At 43.9% G+C, this 17,565-nt stretch overlaps 1 protein-coding gene across 3 annotated transcripts in view; it reads right to left on the bottom strand.

The window, feature by feature from the left end:
- Window positions 1-17,565, bottom strand: part of CTNNBL1 (catenin beta like 1) — a 164,944-nt gene that overhangs the window by 9,632 nt on the left and 137,747 nt on the right. For all 3 annotated transcript variants that reach the window (XM_076011114.1, XM_012754875.2, XM_012754874.2), the window contains 2 exons: window positions 2,613-2,750; window positions 2,313-2,385 (listed from right to left, as the gene is read on the bottom strand). In XM_076011114.1, coding sequence (XP_075867229.1) covers window positions 2,313-2,385; window positions 2,613-2,750 — 211 coding nt within the window. The remainder of the gene's footprint in view (window positions 1-2,312; window positions 2,386-2,612; window positions 2,751-17,565) is intronic.

Below are 17,565 nucleotides of genomic sequence, written 5' to 3'. Positions count from 1 at the left end.
CTCACTTGCGCAGACACACTGGATCAACACGCATGCACTCTGCGTCCAGCGTGCGCCTGGCCCTGGGACAGGCCCTGCAGGAGGCTATGACGGAGGAGAGGCTGGGGCTCGCAACAACAGGAAATAACCAAGGTATACGTGGTAGGGTTTGAGAAAGAACAGTATCCACCTACTACGTGTCACGTGCATTAAAAACACTTTTTCTTTCTTGGAAGATCACTGTTTTGATTACAGGGACGGAGGTATAGGGAGAAGCCCAAATGCGAGACAGTAGAGCTGACAGTAATAAAAAGTTCTAATTGAACATGTGGGTGTTAAAAGTAAATGCCATTTAAAGGCTGGCGTTGCAAATCACCACAGCTACACCTTAGGGAGGAGGCGGAATGACACTCTGAGCAGTAACTCACGAGAATCTGACACTGAGAACCAGAAGGGGGCACCCAGGGTACCCCTAGGCAAGGCAAGATGCTGGGCTAGGTTCCTCAGTGGGCTCCCCTTTCCTCTTTCTCTCTTGGAGGAGAAGACAACAGATTCCAAAGCCTCATATTCTCCATCTACAAAATGGGCACAATGGATTTACCATTCCCCTGCCTGGGACGGCTGTGCTGAACATGCTATACCCTGTGCCTTCACTCATACTGCTCCTTCTTTCTAGAATGTTCTTATCCTAGCCTCTCAGACCAGCTCAATGCCACTTCTCTCACAAGGCTTCCCCACAGGATTTTAGCCATGCCTCACCTAAAATAATGATGATGACAACTGTCATAATATTTCATAATAGTCACACTAACATTTACTGGGAACTTAGCAAGGGTCAGACATTTCCCACATATCTCATTTAATCCTCCTGCCTATTCCATGAGGTCACAGAGCAACTAGTGTCCTGCCTGAGATAACACAGTGAATAGTGGAGTCACCAGGATTCAGATCCGAGAGCCTGATCCCAGGGCCCACATTCTTAACCTCTCTTCACTTTATTATGTTTGTTATTCATCTTCACCATTTGTCTCCCACCTACAATGGGAGCTATAAGCAACTTAAAGGCAAACTCTTTGAGAGCAAATGTAGCCCAATCCTCCATCTTAGAAATGGGCAGAACGAGGGCCAGGGAGGAACATGACTTGTCTGCGGCTACCTAGTCCATCCTGATCCTCGCTGAACTCTGGTGTCATCAGCACTATAGAGTCCAATATGGGCCTCTGCCCGCCATGCCTGTTAGTCTGTGCTCTCCACTTAGTCCCCCCAAGTGGCCCGAGGGAGGGGCTGCACCCCAGAGCTCAGTACAGGGGCCCTGCCCTTTGACTGAGGGCTGGCCAGAGCCACTCCAGCCAGGTCAGGTCCAGCCAAAGATCCAACAGCATTTGGGGGACTCATGGGGTGGGTAAGGGAAGGAGGGAAATTCACAGTGACTGAGCTCTCCTGTGTGCCAGGTAGCAGACCGGACACTGTGTTATGCACTACCTTCCCCTAACCTCTGCAAAACTTCTAGGTAAATATACAACTGTAGCCACGCTCACACAGCGAGGGGAGGCAGAGCTAGAACCGGAGAGTATCCATGCTCTCCCCACTACACTGCTCAGTTCACTACACTGCTCAAATTCACTGCTCAGTGCCAGTTACAGAAGTTCCCCATCTGCGGAGGGTAAGTTCCAAGACCTCCAGTAGATGCCTGAAACCGCACCTAGTACCAGACCCTATGCATTCTATGTTTTTTCCTATAGGTACATATGTATGATAAAGTTTAATTTATAAAGTAGGCACAGTAAGAGATTAATAATAACTAAGAATAAAATGATTATATTAACATATGGTAATATAAGTTATGTGAATGTGGTCTCTGTCTCTCAAAATATCTTATTGTACTGTGCTCACCTATTTTTGGACAGCTGAGCACAGGTAACTGAAACTTTGGAAAGCAAAGCCATGAATAAGGGGGGAATACTGTATTTCTTGTCATTTCCTTATTTTTTTTTTCCCCAAGAAAGCAATTTTCTTCCACTGTATCACTATATGCAGTTTGGAACTGAATTTGGTTTTGCTTCTTTAAAAATTTTTAACAAATACTTCCAAGCTATAGTGGTTCTTGTTTGTTACATATTTAAGTTCTGGAATTGGAGGGTGGGAGGCAGGGAACAACGAGGTTAGTTTTTAGTATGTGACAAAGATGGCCTGGACAGCAGTGAACTGGATAACACACTTCAGCTTTTAGTGCAGGAAATGCTATGCCCTGAATGCCAGGGGCACTGAGGGAGATCAGAAAGAAAGCACCTACTTCCTCCCTGCAGCCCCAGACACAGCAGCATCCAACTCACCCTTGATGATGTGCCTCACAATTTTGATGGAGCTTCCTCGCATGTTTAGGATCTGGTGAACCCTCTGGCGAATCTAATAATGAGAGGAAAGAAAGGGAAAAGAAAGAAAGGACATTTGTCCTGGGAGATTCCAGAATGCACCATCTTGAAATTATTTACCTTACCCTCCTCCCTGAAAAAGAAGGCCACATGGAGTAAAGGAATTCAAGGAGAGCACAATAACTTCTGTGCTTGAGAGTCTCTACCTAAGCAGGTGGCGAGGAAGGATGGACAGATGCACCCAGGGGAAGACCCTCCTACCTGGGGGACGTTGGCATTACAGATCTCAGCCATGATGTAGCAGATGTGCTGGAGAACAAAGAGCCCTGCATCCAGGCGCCGCAGGTAGAACTCATCGTCGATGTCATTGTCTATGATCTCTCCACGCCGGACCATGTCCTTTTATTTGGGAATAAAAGCTGGACAGTGAGTGGGAGAAAAGAATGGGCTTCTAGTCTGGCCATAATACCCAAAAGAAAAGCAACTATAAGAACAACAACAAAAAACCCCACCTCGTCTTGATTTGTCTACTTCTTCCATTATTCTAGTGTCTCAAGTTTCCTACGTTTCCTCATTCTTAATGGACTACAGAGGCCCTAAGAGTCAAGCTTAAAGCTCATTTTTCTCTATCCAATGAACCAGGGCCAAAATGATCTCATCCACATATTCAACCTAAAAAAAGAAGCCGAAGGGACACAAATCTAAGCTATTTATCTGCTTCCACACATTCTTTACTCTGGTACAGGCCTTCATAAATAACCTCTCTGCAAGACACAGATGGTCCTGACTTGCAACAGCTCAACTTACGATTTTTCGACTTTATGATGGTGTGAAAGCGAAACGCATGCAGTGGAAACCACACTTCTTGCGTGATGCGGGGCACCAGCAAGCCACAGCTTCCAGTCAGCCACGCAGTTTTGACTTATGGTATTTTCAATTTACAATAGGTTTATCAGGATGTAATCCTATCATAAATTGAGGAGAAATCTGCATATTGAACTCTCTTTCTCTTCCAAATCAACTTATACATAAGGGAAGAAAGGTCCCCTTTCTCCACAACTCTGTCTTGGTGCCCTGGTAACACTCATGGCACCGGCACCCAACTTTTGACACGCATCCCTCTGTCTTATGTTTTGTCAGGTGCAAAGCCTTTCCACTGCATCTCACGAGTTCAACACCCTACTAGGTAGGCCCTGATGAGTGAGGGGAGTCTGCTCTGTAACCCGGACCTGTCAGACTTGCTGTCCCCATGTCTAGTCTTCTCTGGTGGATTCTTTTCCGTTGTTTTTTTTAAAGGTTTATTGAAATGTAATTCACATGTCATACAATTCACACATTTAAAGTATTCAATTTAATGGCTTTTGGTTTATTCAGAGTCGTGCAATCATCACTGCAATCAATTGCAGAGTATCTTTTATCACCCCTCAACCATCCTCCGCCACCCCATCTAGTGGATTGTTAACACTTCTGCCAAGAGACCTCTTCTCCCCAGCTCAGGGCCCCACTGCCTCCCCTCCTGGGATTCTAGGGTGTCTCTCAAGTCTACACTATTTTTAAACTACCTCTATCCCAGAGCCTTTCCTGATTATTTAAGGCTAACAACTGCTCCTTTCTAAAATTCCTGAGAGCAAGGAGACAAGCCACTCCACAGCACAACCTCTTCTTGCACATCATCTTCACACTGACTCCATGCCATTGTCACACTGACTTCAGTCACCGTCACCTCCCTCTGTCTACAGCCTTTATTGCATTGAGAGTGGACTAGGGGCTATGTGAAGGTGGGACCTTAACTTTGTCTGTCTTCTTATTCCCAGCTCAGCAAACATCCATGCGGTGAATGAGTGAAAAAAGACATCTCTGGTTTGGGCCACGGACTCTCAGGAGTGAGAACTGGGTGTGGGAACTTGTTCTGTGTGACCAGCAGACAGGCCTACAACGGCAGGTGTTTATTTAGCACACGCTCCTGATGGCAGCAATCCATTTCTTAATTCTGTCGGTAGTTTTATGGCCACGATCTCTTCTGACAACTCAGGCTCCTGTCACTGACAGAGGCCCTTGGGACCCTGCTTTCCACTCTCCCCAGCTCGAAGGACTCACCACTGTGGTCATCAATCTCCACCAAGAATCCTTCAGAGACTATTTACACGCAGATAATACACTTCTTTATTTGCCCAAGGGGCCAGGCTGTAGAAACAGAAGGCTACTTTTCATCTCGCTCCTAAAGGTTTCTGACTATGAGGCCAAAGACGGCTGCAGATTGCCAGGCCCTGTACTGCCTGGCAAATCAGCACCACTAATTCCTAGCTTCATTTAGTAGCAAATTCCCTGGTAATTTGGTAATAGTGTTAATGTTCACAAGGTAGTCATGGAGCACTGAACTGATGTCCACAGAGTTTAAAAATAGAAGGTTTTCTTTAGTTTCTCATTTACTCATAATCATAAATTCCTGCTCCAGAACTCCTTAAGTGTACAGCAGTTACTACCAAATTTAAAGAGAGCAGGGATGGGATTATTAATCCCATTTTATGAATTAGAAACAAAAGCACACAGAGGTTAAGTTGTTCAGAATTACCAGTTGCTAAAATACGAATTCCCCAGGGACAGGAGTCTTGTCTGATTCAACGCTGATAAGGAAATGAGTAACGTGGTGCACTGTTCAGACTTCTGGCCCTACTAACTGACTAGTGGCAGGAACACCATCCTAAGCATTGAGTTGAAGCAGAAAAAGAAGGCAAATGGAGGTAAAGAGAAGCCCTGGGCTTAGTCCCTGAAGAGCTGAATGTCTGGAGAGGTCAGAGACATAGGAAATGACCAGAAAGTAAAGGGATACAGTGAGCCCACAGTTAAAAATATAATAATTACAAGTGGGAGGTGATCAGGTTTGGTTGAATGGTAAGGATGTCCTGGACGAAGTGATTTAGGGTAAGTTTCCAGGCTCATGATGGGTAGAAACAGCAGAATGAATGCCTCAAAGATAAGGTCTTTGAGTTGTCTAAGGCCTTATGGGAAAGGCCCCTGCTGTCCTTCTTTCTGCTCACTAGTACCCCGCCCCCTACAGACAGGCCTGCCTCCCTTTTCTGGACTCCTCACTTTGCTGCTAATGTTGGTACTGCCCATCCCCCAGTCTCCATCATAATATACTGAAAGTCTAAAATGTGATGTATGCCTCATAAACATTCCCTGAGATGCCCAAGCAGATATGATTTTTCAGTCCTTAAAACCCTCACAACCTGGATTTGAACCTCTGTTATGCCCCTCCTGTGGCCTGCCGTGTACTGCTTATTCAAGATTTGAGCCTCTTCCCTGTGTATGTTCCTTGGAAGGAAGAGTTGTGTTTTACTCACTCACCTTTATACCCCAGAAAGGTACTTTTTGCTTAGTAGGCTCTCAGAAAGCATTTGCCAAACAGGATTGAAAAAAACATAGGCAGAGGTCCAGAGACATTTAATGAGCTGTGTGTGCTAAGACTTGTGTGGCTGGGGTAGAAGTGGAAATATCAGGAGGGCTAGCTGATGGGAGCCTTAGATCCTGGCCAGAGAAGTTAGATATGACGGCCTGTAGATTGTCAGTAAGCGCCATGCAGGAAAATGCCATGAACAAAAATATGCAAACAGCCACATGAGGGACACAGTGGCTTAAAGTATAGGTAGAGTGCATAGCTGGGGGGGGGGGGGTGTCACAGCACCAGCCTACGTGAGAAGGGGAAGGGGAAAGGAAGGGGAAGAGACAAGACCTTTGGAGGTTGCAAACATGGGAACCTGGAATGGATGCATTCATTCATTCACCTGATAAAGATGTCCTGAACAGGCCGGGCGCGGTGGCTCACGCCTGTAATCCTAGCTCTCTGGGAGGCCGAGCCGGGCGGATCGTTTGAGTTCAGGAGTTCGAAACCAACCTGAGCAAGAGCGAGACCCCGTCTCTACTATAAATAGAAAAATTAATTGGCCAACTAATATATATAGAAAAAATTAGCCGGGCATGGTGGCGAATGCCTGTAGTCCCAGCTACTCGGGAGGCTGAGGCAGGAGGATTGCTTGAGCCCAGGAGTTTGAGGTTGCTGTGAGCTAGGCTGATGCCATGGCACTCACTCTAGCCTGGGCAACAAAGCGAGACTGTCTCAAAAAAAAAAAAAAAAAAAAAAAAAAAAAGATGTCCTGAACACATAACTGTGCCAGGCATTACACAATGCACTGGGACAGCAAAGATAAATAAAACAGTCCACATAATTGAGGAGTTTATAATACAATGAGAATAACGAATATGAGCAAATTACTTTCAAAAAATGTAATAATGACTATCATAAGGGACCTCTCAAACTGTACGAGTGCCGTGGGAACCCGGAAGACAAATGGACTAAGTCCATCTGGAGTAGTCAGGAGAGTTCAAAGGAAATGCAACATTTGAGCTGGATTCTGGAGTTTGACAGGCTGGAAAGGACAGTCCAAGCAGAGGAAATAATAGTGTAGATAAAGGTATAGAAAAGTCAACTTGGCTAGCTTGGGAGACAGTAACAGGATATTAATAGCATCACTAATAAAAACATTAGAAAGGAGTAAGAGCATTTTATTTATTTATTTTGGCTCATTATATCCCAGCTATCAGTAGATCATCTTATTTTCGGTTGATTACTACACACTAGGCATTGTGAGGGGCAGTCTGAATAATCACCACCTATTCGCCAAGGATCAGCTGCTAGTGTCACGGAGGGCTGCTATGTGTCAGGCACAGTGCTGAGTGCTTTCCCTATATCAACTCCTTTAGTTCTCATAAATACTGACAGGCAGGGATTCTACCTCATTTGAGATGAGGAAACTGGCTCAGGCAGAGCAACAACCCCAAGGCTAGTGGACAGGGAACTGGGATTCAAACCCAAGTCAGCGCTCCTTTCACGCCACCAAGTTTGCGTAGGCACAGATTTCAGAGCTGTGTGAAGAACAAAGGAAGATGCTGAATAAGAGTGATAGGAAGGATCAAGAACGGAACCTCGAGAAATTGAGTTTCTCTAGTTAGGTCAGAAGTGCCCCTGGTAATTTTTTCTTTTCTCCACAGTCTGAACTTCTTTTAACCGAGCAAGTACACACTGTACCTTCCAGTTTCTCTATATTGTCACCCAGTAAGGACAGACCCAAGAGAGCAATGTCAAACTCTATTTTTTCCTCTTTCCTCAGAACTTCAAGACTCTGACAATGTTCAATCCGACATTCTACTTTTAGACATACGGCCACATGATTTGAAAGTGAAATTCTCAAATGTAGATCTGAGATACGACTATAGCTCATCGCCAAGAAAGGCATCACCAATGCTGCGTTGAACATGCACAGAGATGAAACAGAGATTGGCTTCTGAAGACGAAGTTTCTGCCCTGACAGTTTTAGAAGCGCCATAGAAACCAGCATGCAGTGAAGCTGACTGCTGTCAAGGTAGCACCTTATCTAGCCTGTTACAACTCTGTGGCATGGAATATTTACTGCTGAATGGATTCAGGGGAGCCGAGCACAAATGTGTACTCGCTCGGAGTTTAAAGGGAAATAAAAGAAGCAGGATGATTATGTATCATTCTGACGGAAAATAACGAAGTGAGAAAGTTTGAGTAGAGTTCTTTTAGGTACATCATCTCAAGTTTTGGTCTGTTTTAAAAAGTAAGATGGCATGTGACCTTTATTTTCCACCCCTGTTTCACTATGTATGGACAGGGTCAACTTATTTTAAATGGATTACTAAATTTTTGACTCCTTTTATGGGTTTCCAATACACTAAATAGTTGATAGTTGATCATGAGACTTGATATGGTTCCTTGGATATCTGTGTGCGATGAAGTAGAACTAGACATCTGAAAGAACTTCTAAGGGTGTCTGAAACTTTAAAATGGCTCTCAGTACAGCTCAACCCATGATCATCTGGCTAGGATTCAGTCTTTGGAGAAGTAATATAAAAGTTCTGAGAATTAAAAAAAATTCACCACAATGAACTGCTGCTCTCTACCTTATTTCTTCCCTCATAAAAAGCTCCAGAAAAACTGAAGGAGTCTGATCTAGAATACTCTGATGGTTATGCACTAGGAACATGCAAGTGGACTTGCTTCTCCAGTGGTAGGGAGAAGCCAAATTATACCCAATTGACCAATGAAATGTTTTAAAAATGACTAGACAAAGAAGAAAAGGAAGCAAGCTGGCCCGTGACTAAACAAATAGATCACAAGTATCCCATTCTAGAGAAGGCACCCAACCTCCCCTTGTTGCCTTCCTTCCTTCTCAAGAGACCCTCTGACAGTGCAAGAAGCATTTAAGTTAGATATTGGAACTTCTCCAAACTATGATGTATAAATTCTAAAAACAAGTTCCTTTGCCAAGGAACAAGGTGGGACAGGGTACTAAGTAAATGAGATCAGATTCCAGCTCTAATCCTAACTTACTAGTGTCCTTAAGCAAGTCATTTAACTTTTCTTGGCCTCAGCTCATTTGCTTGGAAATAAGAAGGCTGCGTTAGATCAGGAAGGCACATAGGGCTCCTCCTGAGTGCAAACTCTAACCCACTGTAGTGGCTGCAGAGTACTATATGGCAAAGGGTTGTGAAGCTCAGTGGGAAAGAGGCCTGAAATGGATTAGCAATGCCTGCACTGATTGCTGGATTGGGAGTGGCAGTGTGCCACACCTTTGTTTCCCTGAAGGTTCGTTTTGGCTTTGATAGTCTATGGCAAATCTAGGACCGAAGCACTTTGAATAAGCAGATGTAATGGATTTCTGCCTGCATATGGGTAGATAGATAGATGGATTTAAGATGATGGCTGATGGCACTCCCAGGAATAAGAGCCACTATGAAAAATGCCTCAAGCTGGAGATACACACCACCACCTCAACAGGACATAGTGGTCAACACCGACAAGTAGCTCATCCTTTCATCAATAAATTAAACTTCCCCGTGACAAAGATACAACCCCTGAGTCTGCTGTTACATTAGGCAGGTCATGTTAAAACAATTCGAGCATGCAAATCAAGTGCTATTCCAATGGGAATATGATTAATAGGGATTAAAGAGAAATTTCCAAGAATCCAGTAACCTCCTTAAGTGCTGTAGGTATTTCTCACTTTACAAAACTTCAGAGTGAAAATGCATATGTACATTGGATTGTATTTGAAATAGGACAAGAGAGTGAAGATTTAAAGGAAGTCTTCTACAAATTCATTCATTTAACTCTCACCTTTGAAGAGAGTGAAGGTGACTGCCTTCTTTGTGAAGCAATGACAACTCAGCATTCACACAGCATTTTTTACTTTTCAAATCGGGACACCTGTATTAACCTCACCTGCTATACACGCCCTATATTGGGTATGCACAGCAAATATCATTTTCAGATTTCACAGATGGAAAAATTGAGACAGATGTAAAATGACTATCACTGAGTTGCAGTTAGAAATAGAAATGGAACATAATTCCATAATCTAAGGCCTTTTCTATTAGTCCTTTCATTCTGGCAAGAGATGGGCAGCAAAAATGGATTAATAACAATAGTAAAATTTCCCAAGTCCTTACTGAGTGCCAGGTATCCAGCTAAGCACTTTCATGGATTTTTCATTTTTCCTCACAAGAACACCAAGTAAGAACTATTACTATTTCCACTTTTCAAATGGGAAACTGAGGCTTAAAGAGATGAATGTGTCATAAGGTCACAAAGCTAATGGTGGCTTAAGTGGTGGAAACAGGACACCACACAAGTTTGGCTCTAAACCTGTGTTTACTTTCATAGTTCAAAGAAGGAAAAAGTCTTTGTTTTATGGACCTTTTCTAGTATTAGCAAATAGATGGGATATTTTTCTTTATGCCAAATCTGGGGACTAATGCAAACCAGTAGCATTAAATGTAAGGTCACCTAGCTTCTTGGCCTGTATTTTCCCTAAAAATTAAAGAAACTTAAAGGGAGAAAAAAATCTATAGTTAGACCAGCAAATTCCACATGTAATCTGAGAGAGTTAAAAAAAAATACTCTGGTAGGTTTTGTTCATTCCATAAGAGAGGGCTAGAATAAAAACTTAGATGGTAATTCAGTGAATGGCGCATTAAGTAGAACAGATTGCAATTCACAGCAGCATAAGCCTGTTTGGGGGCTGCTAAGATAAACAGATTCATCTCCAAAGATACACAAGGAGGTGGTATGTGTAGCGTCAAGGTGCCATTTCTGCAGGGTTGTGTGTGTATGTGTTTTCCCCCCTCCCAGCCACATCCTCACTTTAAATGTTAATCTGTCCTCAGGAGCACTACCAAATCACCGCCTTTCCACATGCCTCTGTCTCTTTCAGCAGTCAAGTCGTAAGCCCTCCAAATAAGCATGTGGATGCCATTTCTAATCTGCCCCCGACAGGCAGTGAGCTGCCCCTCACTGATAGAAGGAGACAGTCATAAAAGAGGCTGCTATGAAGCCAATACGAATCTCTCTTGCCTCAATAAGAGGGACATGACTCAGAGCCTGTAAACCCAAAGCCCCAACAGACGACACAGTTACTGTCTGTAGTCATGGGCAGGAATTGCCCCACCATTCAGAAAACACCAGTGCCTTTTTTTTCCCCCAAAGCAAGGGGAGAAACTTAAACTGCAGGAGAGAGACGTAATTAGAGATGGCAGAGGCACAAACATCAGCAAAATAAAACCTTCCTCCAAAAGCTTCTAAATTAGGGCAGACTGTTAGAGAAGGATTCTAGAGACTGCAAATCTTTTTCAACAAGGGAAACTGAGACTGGAGAATAAGTAAAAGGAATTTTTTTTTTGAGAATGCATAGCTAATTGATGGCAGCTCTGATAAGAATGCAAGACTCTCAGGCTAGAGCTTTAGCCATAAAGAAGACACTGACTACATGTTAAGCCCACTTTAGCACATAAGCATATGCCAGGTTTTTACAAAATATCTCATTAATCTTCAAAATGACCCTATAAGAAAACTACCATGAAAATGACATACATGCAGGGCAAAGCATTTTCCAAGAGAACAGAGTTCCTATGTGGCAGAGCTGGCATTTAACCTTGGGCTTGCATGACCCTATGCTCATGTTCCTTCCATGTGTTACTATGATGCCTCCATCACAGGTGTGTTTTCAATGTTTAAATTTACTTAACAGTCCCCTCCTCCCACCAAAGCCCAGACTGCTCATTTGAATTTTGACAACATATATGCCAGCCTTGAGAACCAGAGCTTCCGTGATAGCAGATACAATAACACAAGCCCAGAAAACGACAATCCTGTTGGACAAACACAGAAAGTAAATAAGATTAGTCCTTACTTGTGAAGACTTACAGTTAGAGGGAGAGACAGACAAGTGAGCAGGCCAAAAATACTTGTAATAAATAACTGCTACCATTCACGGCATACTTCCTTATGCCAGGAACTATTCTAAGTGATTTATATGTATTAACTTATTTAATCCTCCCCACAGTCCTATAAGATAGGAGCTATTATTCTCATCCTTTTACTGATGAGGACACTGAAGCAGAGAGTTTAAGTAACTTGCTTATGATCACCCACCCAGCTGGTAGGAGTCACAGCCAAGATCTGCATCTATGCAGTTTGCTCCAGAGTCCCCAATCTTCACGCTAAGGTTGCAGGGCATGGGATGTGCACAGGGTGCAGAGACGGGCTACCGGTGGTCTCAGGGAAGACCTTCAGCAGACACAAATAGTGAAAGACTAAGCAGCATGCTCGGTACATGGAAGACACTCAAAACATATTTATTGACTAATCTGTTTGCCAAAACCCTAAAGGACACAGAGGAATTAGCCAGCTTCAGGAAGGGGATGTGGAAAAGATGGCACGGAGAGGTAGTTGAGGCAAAGCAAATAGGAATGGGCAAATGTCTAGAAGATTTGAGAAAGCACAAGTTCAGGGAAGCACAAGTGGAGAAGTACGGCTTTTGCACATCACAAGGGCGAAGGAGGCAGCCAGAGAGGCAGGTGGGCACCAGACCGGGGCAAGGCACTGTGGGGTGGAGAAGGAGATCAGACCATATCCTGAGGGTAAGTAAGAACCAGTGTCTACTGTGTTTGGGCACAAAAGTGGCAGAACTAATTTTCATTTTAGAAAAATCTCTGGTTACCATGTAGAAAATGGATTGGAGGGCACAAACCTAGACACAGAGAGACTAGTTAGTTAGGAGGGTGTTGCACTAATGCAAAAAAACCAAAAAAAACCCCAACCCCCCCCCCCCAAAAAAAAAAACACATGATGGTAGCTGAACTTAGGTATTGGTAGCGAGGAGAGACAAAAGTAGAGAGGTTGCACAGATGTCAGAGATCAAGTTTACCAGAAGGATATGTGGTGAGAGGAACAAACAGAGGATGCCCAGGGTTTTGACCTGGTCAAACTGGTGAATGGCCCTGGTTTGGGCAGGAAGGGGAAGAGATTACACATGGTTAAGACCATAATCTGGTTTTGGACTTGCTGAGTCAGAAGAGCCTGTGGGTGAAGTCCAGGTGGCAGCTGGCTATATGAGTCTGCAGAAATTTGGGAGGCCCTGGCACATAGCCCTGATCTTATCAACCCTTGCAACAAGCCTGTAAGGTCAGGAGCGGGAGAGCCTATTAGCCCACTGAATGAGGACAGAAAGAATCAGAAAAGCAAAACAGTGCTCAAGGACATAATGCAGGGTAAATGGCAGAGGTGTGGGACCAGAGCTCAGGTCCTTTGTACTTTTCTTCCAATAATAGAAAGGATGATTGTGATTGGCAAGGGGGTGGGTGGGAGGCAGTAGAGGGTAAATGAGCAAATGGCTGAAACTGTAGGTGTTTGAGAGAGAAAAAAGCACCATGATGCCCCCTCCCCCAACATCACTAGTTTCTGTGGGTTATAACCTGTGTTCTGGCAGTTTGTGGACTGAGGGAGCTTGGGAATCACTGGTTTAAAGAAGAGCTGAGAGGAACTCTCAGCAGGATTCTCTTTTTTAAAGCTTGCCCCAGAATCTTCTAGTATAATTAGCAGAAGAATCAATGGCAGCCTCACATTTCCACCATCTACATCCTCACCTGTGTTTTAGGCTCAAGTACCCCACATGTTCACTCCTGCACTTCACTTCCTTTCACAGAAATTTGTAAATGAGTTTCGAATGCTAAGGATACAAAGTCTGTTTAAGACGTCAAGTCCTGTGGATACTGTTTCATTACACGGAGTCCATCTTTTTCTTTTCCAGGATAAAGCCTAGAATGATTTAACTGTGGCAAAATTAGCATGCAATTTGTAAGTCATTACGGTGCAAAGTATGTGGTGAGAACACTTTATTGAATAAACCTGCTGAGTATAATTTTCCCAGGAACTAAAAAAGGGACAACTTCTCTCCAAGGCTCTCCTCCCTCTTTTAGAAATCCCTGCCAGTACCTATATAATTATGTCTTACTTCTGACGGCCAAAAGCCAGGCATGCTCTGTACATTTAAGCAACAGAAACTAGAAGTAACCAAGGAGAAACTGGGGCATCTTCCCAACAGCAGGCACCTTAGTATTTTCTGGGCTTCATGTTGTCTGGGGAGTCAAGTGAAATCTGCTGAGACAAGAACCCTAGATATTTACAGATCACAAGAACTGCTGTTCACTAGATGAGTCTTCAGAACAACATGCCCTTTAAAAGTTCAGGTCAAATCTTGTTAACCAGAACCCCCTAGGGCATGTCCAGATACACAGTGGCCCTGGAATCTCATGGATTCTGAATATGACATAAAAGCATAATGCCACTGCCAAAGACATGGAAGTCTTTGCTAGTTACGGATTATTGCAATACCGTGATTTCCACTGAATGTGTATAAAATTATCTACCAGTACTATAGATTCTTCCAAATGAAAGTATTTTTCCTTATTGAATATTGCTGCAGTTATGCCGCAGAATCCACACAGTTGTACTTAAATATTTTTAATGATGGGGTTAATCACAGAGAAAACAAGAATTAGGGTTAAAAATTAGCATTAAGGAATAATGTGAAAAGCCCAGGGTAACTCTCTATCATCCTTAATACCCACGGACGGATATTAATTTCACACTAATGAGCAGTGGTCTTTCACTTACTGAATGTCAGGCATGATGTAAGTCCTGGGAATATGATGAACAAGAGAGATTACAGTCCCAGAGATGGAGAGTAAACAAATAAATGAAATAATTACAGGTTATGAAGCAGTGGAGGGGGTTGGTTTCCTTTACACATGGTGATCACTGAAACCTCTCTGAGGAGGTGACATTTAAGCTGAGACCTGATGCGGAAGGAGCACCGGCATGAGAAGATCCAGGGCAGCAGGAGAAGCAGATGCAAAGGCTGTGAGGCAGGAAGGCAGAGCCCAGTGGCCCGAGAGGGGGTTGGAGAAGTAGGGAAGAGTCAGACCGTGCAAAACCTTGCAGTGCTAGGGAATGAGGGCAATGTGTGCTTGCGTATGTGTGTCCTTCCAGAGAAAGGGAAACTAAAGGTTCCCTGACCGCCTCCTGTGCGCCAGGACCTGTGCAAGCAGCTTTCACATATGGTATATCCGTCATCGCCATACCCCTATGCACTATGAAATTTCTCAAAGTACACAGATAGGGACATAAACCTTAAGGAAAACAAAATACCACTAAGAAAAAAAAAGGCTAGGATAGTTAGCTATTTGTTCACAGAGAACCAGGAAAAAGCTTGGCTCTAAAAGCTCACATTCTCCCCCTTACATCCTTCACTCCTGGAATGTAACTCTCCTTTTCCCCCAACCTTAACTTGGCTTCCCACTGCCCCTCCCTTGCTGTTTTGCTCCAGACTGTAAATGCCCTATACATTTCTCTCTTCTTTCTTTTAGAGACAAGGTCTCACTGTGTTGTCCAGGCTGGCCTCAAACTCCTGGGCTCAAACGATCCTCCTACCTCAGCCTCCTGATCAGCTGGGACTACAGGCGTGCACCACCATGCCTGGCTGTCTCTATCTTTTAAGGTCCAGCATGAATGTTGACGCATCCATAAAATTGTTTAGGGTGACTTTAGCTGTAGTCAACCTCTCTCTGCTCCATGTATCTCTAGCCCTCATCAGCAGTACCACTCCTGGGCCCCATTCTTTTATTGGCATTTCTGCCTCTCAACCCCGCCAGTGCCTGGCCCAGTGCCTTGCACAGAGCAGACACCTGGTCAACACTTGCCAAATGGCTGGATTCTCGCCAGTGGATCTTGGTCACTGCAAATCATGGACACTTGTACTGCACCCAGGGAAGTCCAAGTTTACAGGGAAGGTGGCGGCTCTGAGACACTAAAAACGTCAATACTTGAGTCTGTTATCTCAGGTTTTTTGTTGCAGGCTTGGCAAAGTATGTGAGAGATTTATTCATTACTGATCTGATAGTCAATGTCACCAAGATGCCTGAGAAATACGCATTCAATTCGAGCCAACAAATATTTGCTGAGTTCTCAATTGGTGTAAGACATTCAAATTTAATAGGGGTTAGGAGACAAACTGTGACTTAAGAGAGAAGACTGCATGAGGGAGAGGTGAAAAGGAGGTCGTGTTGTTCTAAGTCGCTTTACACCTGTGAGGTGACTTCACTTGCTAGGATGGCGCCTGAGTGCTGGCAGCAAACACTGCTCACAAAGGCATCCCTCACCCCTACCCGCCCTGGCTCTCTGAGTAACACTGAAGCTGCTGAGCACTAATGGCCTTGAAACGTTTGCTAGTGCCCAGCAAAATGGCCTTGGCATCAAGGAGACAGATGTTTGTCAGGGAATGGCAGGGCCCTGGTGCCCATGGCACACAGCAGCTCTGCGAATGCCGGGAGAGTGGCTGCGGTGATTACTCTATGTCAGTGCTAATCAATTTCACACCCTCTTCGATGCTGATAATAGATAATCTTGGGGGAGGCAGGCCAAGTTTCCCAGCAGCTACATGCGAGCTGCTCCCTGATGCCCAACCACTTACCCGATCTCTCTCAAAAAAAAGCCTAAGCTTCACTACAAACAAAGCATCTGATGGTGCCAACACTCTGTTCTGCCAGGTAGAGTCCTTCTGGGACAGCTGGCAAGGAAGATGCTCTCAGAAAAAGGACTGCCTGGCTTACTTAAAAGTTATACAATAATTCCAAAGGATGCTAGGAAAATCTAGCAGCAGCAGCTTCCACTTATTGAGAAAGGTACTTTATATACTTTATGCTTAGTCTTCATAATAACTCTGAAAGGGATATGTTATTATTCTCATTTCACAGATGAGAAAACAAAGCTTAGAGAGGTCAACTCAATTGTCCAAGATCTCGGAGGTAGGAAGTGGCAGAGCTGGAATTTAAATCCAGGGCTATTTGACTCCCCACCTTGTGCATACCTTACTTTTTCTACTAGGCTGCTGCTCTTCTATCTAGAAGGCAACTCAGTCACTGAGCAACCCATCATTGTGCTTTTAATTCATTCCACTGTCCAAAAATGGCAGAGTTACCAAAGAATGTTTAACTGAACCTTAGGGAAAACATTAAGCTTGAGGGGTTAGATCCCCTTGGCTAATATTACCTTATAGCTAAGAAACTGAGGCTAAGTGAGGTACAATAACAAGCCATGGCTGGCAGAGGTTTAAAGATGGTGCCTGCACTAAAATCCCAGGTTCCCTGACTCTCAGGTGCTCCTTCCACCCACCAACTCCCAAGAATCTCCTCCAGCAGATAGCACTGGGGATTATATCAGGGCTGGAGTTCTAACTGTCTCACATCTTTCCTTATGAAAGTCTGTCCAGGGGAATTTCAATTTGTTTCTAATTATTGCTCAACAAAGAGAAAAAATATATTACTCTAGTACTTTAACAATTGCTAAGTGTACATCAAGTACAAATTACTGTATGGGGAATAAAAGATAGAAAAAGAAAGTTTAATCAAAGAACAAAACAAAGGGGTTGGGGTATGTGGTATCAAAGAATTGTGTGTGGAACATGCTAGTATCTAAACTCCAGCCTCAGAATTTAGAGTCTCTGCCTTTTATCTTGCAGTAGTATCACTGTATAAAAGAAGAAAGTCCCAGTTAATCAATTCAATCAATCAACAAAGTTCTGGGAACTTACTAGGTTTAGGGATCATGGGGAAATCGCAATCGCAAGAATGAAAAGCACAGTTACCCATCTGCTGGTGTTTATAAATGAAGGTATATTTGGTGAAAGGGGAAAGGTGGATAAAAAGTGGCAAAGAGAAACAGGACACAGACAACAGAGTCACTGTCTTCCCCCTAGCTTTTGTCTTTCACCCTGGCCTGGGGCTAGCCTAAGGGAAA

Source organism: Microcebus murinus, chromosome 16, assembly GCF_040939455.1.
Source record: "Microcebus murinus isolate Inina chromosome 16, M.murinus_Inina_mat1.0, whole genome shotgun sequence".
Taxonomy (NCBI): Eukaryota; Metazoa; Chordata; class Mammalia; order Primates; family Cheirogaleidae; genus Microcebus; species Microcebus murinus.
This window is presented reverse-complemented; position numbering and strand designations above follow the sequence as displayed.